The 8,702-nt window shown below is 64.1% G+C and overlaps 1 protein-coding gene across 1 annotated transcript; it reads right to left on the reverse strand.

The window, feature by feature from the left end:
• Window positions 1-980: 980 nt before the first annotated feature.
• LOC147413132 (kallikrein-14-like) lies at window positions 981-8,461 on the reverse strand. The gene is given in 7 exon segments (XM_086480615.1): window positions 981-1,133; window positions 1,436-1,572; window positions 1,926-1,977; window positions 1,979-2,200; window positions 3,023-3,131; window positions 5,686-5,833; window positions 8,422-8,461. Coding segments are annotated over 7 exon segments (861 nt in total).
• Between the last annotated feature and the right edge of the window lie 241 nt (window positions 8,462-8,702).

Genomic DNA, 8,702 nt, shown 5'->3' on the forward strand with positions numbered 1-8,702 from the left:
GGTCAACAGTTCTACCTCATGGTGGTCTACCCCATGGCAGGGCCATCAAATCTGCCCCATGGTGGAGTCAACTGGTCCACATCATGGTGGTCTACACCATGGTGGTCTACCCCATGGCAGGGCTATCAGATCTGCCCATGGTGGGGTCAACAGGTCTGCCTCATGGTGGTCTACCTCATGGTGGTCTACCCCATGGCGGGGCCATCAGATCTGCTCCATGGTGGGGTCAACAGTTCTACCTCATGGTGGTCTACCCCATGGCAGGGCCATCAAATCTGCCCCATGGTGGGGTCAACTGGTCTACATCATGATGGTCTATCTCATGGTGGTCTGCCCCATGGCAGGGCCATCAAATCTGCCCCATGGTGGGGTCAACTGGTCTACATCATGATGGTCTATCTCATGGTGGTCTGCCCCATGGTGGGGCCATCAGATCTGCCCCACAGTGGGGTCAACAGGTCTATCTCATGGTGGTCTACCTCATGGTGGTCTACCCCATGGCGGGGCCATCAGATCTGCTCCATAGTGGTCTACCCCATGGTGGGGCCACCAGATCCACCCCACAGTGGGGCAACAGCCCTACTGCAGTGGGGTCAACAGGGCTACCCCACAACCAGGGCAACGGGGCCACCCCACGGTCCAAGACGACGAGCCGGGTCTTCTCCTCCCCGCCCCCCCACCCCACCCCCCCCACCCCCACCCCCCAGAGCACCTCCACCCCCAGAGCTCCAACCCCTTGAAGACGCCCCGAAAAGCCACGTCGAGGAAAAACCAAAAACCAACCCCCAAACCCCCCTTTATTCATCGAGGTCCCCGTGGTCGCCCCCAATGCCACGTGTCCCCCCCCCCTCCATGTCCCCCCCCCCCCCAGCGCTCGGACCGGCCGGCTCTGGGGACCTTCAGGAGGAAGAGGAGGAGCTGTGGGGTCCATCCCGGGGTGGATTTGGGGGGACGGGGGGACACAAGGAGGTGGGGGACCCTCAGTTCCTTCCCATGGTGTCCTGGAGCCACCGGGTGTATTTGCAGAGGTTGACGTAGACGCCGGGTTTCTGGGGGTCCCCGCAGACGCCCGGCCCCCACGAGACGATCCCCTGGAGCTCCCCGTCGCACACGAGGGGTCCCCCGGAGTCACCCTGACGGGGGGGGGGGGGTGGGGTGGTGGTGGGGTGGGGGGGGTGTGTGTCAAAACCAGCGGGGTGCAGGCCTTGCCCCCCAAATTTGGGGGTCTTTTCAGGGCTGGCCCACCGAGGAGACCCCCCATCCCCCACCCCACTCCCCACAAAATCCCCTCTCGGCGCTACCGGCCGCCGCGAATTCCGCCCGTTCTCGGCCCAAAACCTCCCGAGAGGTCCACCGGGGCGGGGTGGGGGGTGGGGGGTGTGTGTGTGTCCCCCCCCCTCCCCCTCAAATCTCCAGACCCTCCCCCCGCCTTTACCTGGCAGGAGTCGGCCCGACCGCGGGACTCGCCGGCGCACACCATGTTGGCGGTGATGGAGCCGGCGTAGACGCGCCGGCACTGCTCCTCCGAGAGGATGGTGACCTTGGCGCAGTGGAGGTCCTCGGGGAAGGTGACTGGGGGGGGGGGGGGACACGACACAGGAGGACACGGGGGTCACCGTGGGTGGGGGGAGAGGGGGTGTAAAAGAGCGAGTGATCCAGCCTGGACCAAGCTGGGACCTTTCATCTTCTCTGCCGTGGAGCTCCTCTCCCCTCGTTGGCGTCGAGGAGGATCTCCACGGCTTCCTGGTGGCCCCACGAGGTCCCCTGGACACCTCGGATCCACCCAGGGGACCAACAGGATGGGGGAAAAAAGGGTGGGAGGGGGAGGAACTTTGGGGGAGCCCAGCCACCTCGGAGACCCACCTCGAGGTTCTCAGCGCACCCCAGATGTCCTCGGGGGGGGGAGGGGGACGCGGGTCACGTACCTTCGGGGCTGGTGGTGGACCCCCAGCCCGAGATTTGGCAGGTCTTGCCGGGCACGGGGGCAGCGGGAGGCCAGCGGGAGGGGTTTCACCCGGGGGGTGAGGCGGACGGGCTGGAGGAACTTGAGGAGCATCAAGTCGCCGTCCTTGCTGGTCTCGTTGTAGCGGGGGAAGGGGATGACCTTGGCCGAGCGGCGCCACTGGGCGGCGCCGCCGCTGCCGCCGCCGCCGCCGGCGGGGCCCGGTGGCGCCCACCGCCCAGGCGGACGTCGATGAAGCTGAGGGGAGGGCGCAAAGGCTTCAGGGGGAGGTGGGGGATGGGCAGAGCGAAGGCCCCTGAGGTGCCACCAACTCGCTTCGGACCTGGTTACGGCTTTTCCCCCCAAAACTAGGGCAGAGCGAAGCCCCTGAGATGCCACCAACTCTCCCAACCTGCTTCAGATCCTGACCATGGCTTCCCCCCACAAAAATAGGGCAGAGCGAAGCCCCCTGAGATGCCACCAACCTGCTTTGGACCCTGATTATGGCTTCCCCCGCAAAACCAGGGCAGAGTGTAGCCCCTGAGATGCCACCAACCTGACTTGGACCTTGATTACGGCTTCCCCCCCCAAAATAGGGGAGAGTGAAGCCCTCTGAGATGCCACCAACCTGCTTCAAGACCCTGGTTACGGCTTTTCCCCCAAAAATAGGCCAGAGCAAAGCCCCCTGAGATGCCACCAACCCTCCCAACCTGCATAGGACCTCAGTTACGGCTTCCCTCCCAAAAACTAGGCAGAGTGAAGCCCCCTGAGATGCCACCAACCTGCTTTGGACCCTGATTATGGCTTCCTCCGCAAAACTAGGGCAGAGCGAAGCCCCTGAGATGCCACCAACCTGCTTCAAGAGCCTGGTTACGGCTTTTCCCCCAAAACTAGGGCAGAGCGAAGCCCACTGAGATGCCACCAACCCTCCCAACCTGCTTAGGACCTCAGTTACAGCTTCCCCCCCAAAAACTAGGGCAGAGCGAAGCCCCCTGAGATGCCACCAACCTGATTTGGACCTTGATTATGGCTTCCCCCCCAAAACTAGGGCAGAGTGAAGCCCTCTGAGATGCCACCAACCTGCTTCAAGACCCTGGTTACGGCTTTCTCCCCAAAACTAGGGCAGAGCGAAGCCCCCTGAGATGCCACCAACCTGACTTGGACCTTGATTATGGCTTTTCCCCCAAAACTAGGGCAGAGTGAAGCCCCCTGAGATGCCACCAACCCTCCCAACCTGCTTCAGATCCTGACCATGGCTTCCACCCCAAAAACAGGGCAGAGCGAAGCCCTCTGAGATGCCACCAACCCTCCCAACCCGCATAGGACCTCAGTTATGGCTTCCCTCCCAAAAAATAGGGCAGACTGAAGCCCCCTGAGATGCCACCAACCCGCTTTGGACCTTGATTATGGCTTCCCCCCCAAAAATAGGGCAGAGTGAAGCCCTCTGAGATGCCACCAACCTGCTTCAAGACCCTGGTTACGGCTTTTCTCCCCAAAAAATAGGGCAGAGCGAAGCCCCCTGAGATGCCACCAACCTGACTGGGACCTTGATTATGGCTTTTCCCCCAAAAATAGGGCAGAGCGAAGCCCTCTGAGATGCCACCAACCTGCTTCAAGAGCCTGGTTACGGCTTTTCCCCCCAAAACTAGGGCAGAGCGAAGCCCCCTGAGATGCCACCAACCCTCCAACCTGCTTCAGATCCTGACCATGGCTTCCACCCTCAAAACTAGGGCAGAGCGAAGCCCCCTGAGATGCCACCAACCCTCCCAACCTGCTTAGGACCTCAGTTACAACTTCCCCCAAAAAACTAGGGCAGAGCGAAGCCCCCTGAGATGCCACCAACCTGACTTGGACCTTGATTATGGCTTTTCCCCCAAAACTAGGGCAGAGCGAAGCCCCCTGAGATGCCACCAACCCTCCCAACCTGCTTCAGATCCTGACCATGGCTTCCACCCTCAAAACTAGGGCAGAGCGAAGCCCCCTGAGATGCCACCAACCCTCCCAACCTGCTTAGGACCTCAGTTACAGCTTCCCCCAAAAAAACTAGGGCAGAGCGAAGCCCCCTGAGATGCCACCAACCTGACTTGGACCTTGATTATGGCTTTTCCCCCAAAACTAGGGCAGAGTGAAGCCCCCTGAGATGCCACCAACCCTCCCAACCTGCTTCAGATCCTGACCATGGCTTCCACCCCCAAAAACAGGGCAGAGCGAAGCCCTCTGAGATGCCACCAACCCTCCCAACCTGCTTAGGACCTCAGTTACAGCTTCCCCCCAAAAAACTAGGGCAGAGCGAAGCCCCTGAGATGCCACCAACCTGACTTGGACCTTGATTACGGCTTCCCCCCCAAAAATAGGGCAGAGTGAAGCCCTCTGAGATGCCACCAACCTGCTTCAAGACCCTGGTTACGGCTTTTCCCCCAAAAAATAGGGCAGAGCGAAGCCCCCTGAGATGCCACCAACCCTCCCAACCTGCTTAGGACCTCAGTTACAGCTTCCCCCCAAAAAACTAGGGCAGAGTGAAGCCCTCTGAGATGCCACCAACCTGCTTCAAGACCCTGGTTACGGCTTTTCCCCCAAAAATAGGCCAGAGCGAAGCCCCCTGAGATGCCACCAACCTGCTTTGGACCCTGATTATGGCTTCCCCCCCAAAACTAGGGCAGAGTGAAGCCCTCTGAGATGCCACCAACCTGCTTCAAGACCCTGGTTACGGCTTTTCCCCCAAAAAAATAGGGCAGAGCGAAGCCCCCTGAGATGCCACCAACCCTCCCAACCTGCTTAGGACCTCAGTTACAGCTTCCCCCCAAAAAACTAGGGCAGAGTGAAGCCCTCTGAGATGCCACCAACCTGCTTCAAGACCCTGGTTACGGCTTTTCCCCCCAAAAATAGGCCAGAGCGAAGCCCCCTGAGATGCCACCAACCTGCTTTGGACCCTGATTATGGCTTCCCCCCCAAAACTAGGGCAGAGTGAAGCCCTCTGAGATGCCACCAACCTGCTTCAAGACCCTGGTTACGGCTTTTCCCCCAAAAAATAGGGCAGAGCGAAGCCCCCTGAAATGCCACCAACCTGATTTGGACCCTGGTTACGGCTTTTCCCCCCAAAACTAGGGCAGAGCGAAGCCCCCTGAGATGCCACCAACTCTCCCAACCTGCTTCAGATCCTGACCATGGCTTCCCCCCCCAAAACTAGGGCAGAGCGAAGCCCCCTGAGATGCCACCAACCTGCTTTGGACCCTGATTATGGCTTTCCCCGCAAAACCAGGGCAGAGTGAAGCCCCCTGAGATGCCACCAACCTGACTTGGACCTTGATTACGGCTTCCCCCCCAAAACTAGGGCAGAGTGAAGCCCTCTGAGATGCCACCAACCTGCTTCAAGACCCTGGTTACGGCTTTTCCACCCCAAAATAGGGCAGAGCGAAGCCCCCTGAGATGCCACCAACTCTCCCAACCTGCTTCAGATCCCGACCACGGCTTCCACCCCCAAAACTAGGGCAGAGCGAAGCCCCCTGAGATGCCACCAACCCCCCCCACCTTCTTCAGACCCCGATTATGTCTTCCCCCCCCCCCAAAACCAGGCCAGAGCGAAGCCCCCTGAGATGCCACCAACCTCCTTCAGACCCCGGAGGTGCCACCCTGACCCGATTCCTGGTTCGCCATCCTCCCATCGACCCCCCAAACCCGTTCAACACCCCCCCACACACACACACACGCCCTCCCACTCCCCTGCCCCACGGCCTCCCACCCACCCGGGGACGTGGCAGTGGGCGGCCGTCACCACCCAGTTGTGGGCCACCAGCGTCCCCCCGCAGATGAACTTCTGGCCTTTGAAGAGGGCGGCCTGCCAGGGCAGGTCGCAGGAGGTCCCCTCGATCACCCACAGGACGTTCCTCGAGGCTGTGGGGACAAAAGGGGGGGGGGTGGGGGGTGGGGGGGGGTCTGGAACCTTCTCTGATGCCACCACCCATCCCATCCCCCCCCCCCCCCCCAGAGACACGGGGCAGAGGGAGGTTGGGGACCTTCTGTGGGACACGGCCACCTTGGGTGGTCCCATTGCCCGGGGAGGAGGTGGTGGGAGAGCTCGGAGGAGACACCAGTGGGGCGGGGGTGGGGGTGGTCCCTGGGGGGGGCGGGGAAGGTCCCACCAGGTGGTTGTGGGGCAGCCAAGGTGGACACGAGGGGGGGGGGGGATGTCCGAGAGGTGGACATGGGGGGACTTGGGGGTCCCACGGGTGGTCGTGGGGCACCCAAGGTGGACGTGGGGGTCCCACAGGTGGACACAGGGGGACGTGGGGGTCCCATGGGTGGATATGGGGGGACTTGGGGGTCCCACGGGTGGACATAGGGCACCAAGGTGGACTTGGGGGTCCCACGGGTGGAACTGGGGGGACTTGGGGGTCCCACGGGTGGACATGGGGGGACTTGGGGGTCCCACGGGTGGACACAGGGGGATGTGGGAGTCCCATGGGAGGACACGGGGCACCCACGGGTGGACTTGGGGGTCCCATGGGTGGACATGGGGCACCCCAAGGTGGACTTGGGGGTCCCACGGGTGGACTTGGGGCACCCCAAGGTGGACTTGGGGGTCCCAGGGGTGGTCGTGGGGGGACTTGGGGGTCCCACGGGTGGTCGTGGGGCACCCAAGGTGGACACGGGTAGAGGTGGGGGGTCCTGGGGAGGACCCAGGGGTCCCACGGGTGGACATGGGGCACCCAAGATGGACTTGGGGGTCCCACGGGTGGACACGGGGGGACTTGGGGGTCCCGTGGGTGGACATGGGGGGACTTGGGGGTCCCACGGGTAGTCGTGGGGCACCCAAGGTGGACGTGGGGGTCCCACAGGTGGACACAGGGGGACGTGGGGGTCCCATGGGTGGACTTGGGGCACCCCAAGGTGGACTTGGGGGTCCCATGGGTGGACATAGGGGGACTTGGGGGTCCCACGGGTGGACATAGGGCACCCAAGGTGGACTTGGGGGTCCCACGGGTGGACCTGGGGGGACTTGGGGGTCCCACGGGTGGACATGGGGCACCCCAAGGTGGACTTGGGGGTCCCATGGGTGGACACGGGGGGACTTGGGGGTCCCACGGGTGGTCGTGGGGCACCCAAGGTGGACGTGGGGGTCCCACAGGTGGACACAGGGGGACGTGGGGGTCCCATGGGTGGACTTGGGGCACCCCAAGGTGGACTTGGGGGTCCCACGGGTGGTCGTGGGGCACCTCAAGGTGGACTTGGGGGTCCCATGGGTGGACACGGGGGGGACTTGGGGGGTCCCATGGGTGGACATGGGGGGACTTGGGGGTCCCACGGGTGGTCGTGGGGCACCCAAGGTGGACGTGGGGGGTCCCATGGGTGGACACGGGGGGACTTGGGGGTCCCACGGGTGGACATGGGGGGACTTGGGGGTTCCACGGGTGGTCGTGGGGCACCAAGGTGGACTTGGGGGTCCCATGGGTGGACCTGGGGGGACTTGGGGGTCCCACGGGGGGACATGGGGCACCCCAAGGTGGACTTGGGGGTCCCATGGGTGGACACGGGGGGACTTGGGGGTCCCATAGGTGGACATGGGGCACCCCAAGGTGGGCTTGGGGGTCCCACGGGTGGACCTGGGGGGACTTGGGGGGTCCCACGGGTGGTCGTGGGGCACCCCAAGGTGGACTTGGGGGTCCCACGGGTGGACTTGGGGGGACTTGGGGGTCCCACGGGTGGACATGGGGCACCTCAAGGTGGACTTGGGGGTCCCACGGGTGGACACGGAGGGACTTGGGGGTCCCACGGGTGGACATAGGGCACCCAAGGTGGACTTGGGGGTCCCACGGGTGGACATGGGGGGACTTGGGGGGGTCCCACGGGTGGTCGTGGGGCACCCCAAGGTGGACTTGGGGGTCCCATGGGTGGACACGGGGGACTTGGGGGTCCCATCGGTGGACATGGGGCACCCCAAGGTGGGCTTGGGGGTCCCATGGGTGGACACGGGGGGGACTTGGGGGTCCCATGGGTGGACATGGGGGGACTTGGGGGTCCCACGGGTGGTCGTGGGGCACCCAAGGTGGACTTGGGGGTCCCATGGGTGGACCTGGGGGGACTTGGGGGTCCCACGGGGGGACATGGGGCACCTCAAGGTGGACTTGGGGGGTCCCACAGGTGGACACGGGGGGACTTGGGGGTCCCACGGGTGGTCGTGGGGCACCCAAGGTGGACTTGGGGGTCCCATGGGTGGACCTGGGGGGACTTGGGGGTCCACGGGTGGACATGGGGGGACTTGGGGGTCCCAGGGTGGTCGTGGGCACCTCAAGGTGGACTTGGGGGTCCCACAGGTGGACACGGGGGGACTTGGGGGTCCCACGGGTGGACACGGGGGGACACGGGGGGGGGGGGCTGGGGGGGTCCCAGGGGGGCACGTGGGGGACATGGGGGGGGACACGGGGGGACATGGGGGTCCCACGAGGGGGGGGACACGGGGGGGGGAGGGGGGTGTCCCCTACCTGCGGCCCCCAGCGCCAGGAGGAGGATCAGGAGCTTCATGGCGGAGCGTGGGGAGCTGCGGGGGAGGGGCGGGGAGAGAGGGGGTGAGGGCGGGGGGGGAGGGGAGGAGGTGCCCGGGGGGGGGGGGAGGGGAAAAGGGGGGGAAGGGAAAGGGGGGGAAGGGAAAAGGGGGGGGAAGGGAAAAGGGGGAGGAAGGGAAAAGGGGGGGAAGGGAAAAGGGGGGGAGGGAAAAGGGGGGGAAGGGAAAGGGGGGGGAAGGGAAAAGGGGGGAAGGGAAAGG

This window comes from Leptosomus discolor, unplaced genomic scaffold, assembly GCF_034619465.1.
Source record: "Leptosomus discolor isolate bLepDis1 unplaced genomic scaffold, bLepDis1.hap2 HAP2_SCAFFOLD_145, whole genome shotgun sequence".
Classification (NCBI taxonomy): Eukaryota; Metazoa; Chordata; class Aves; order Leptosomiformes; family Leptosomidae; genus Leptosomus; species Leptosomus discolor.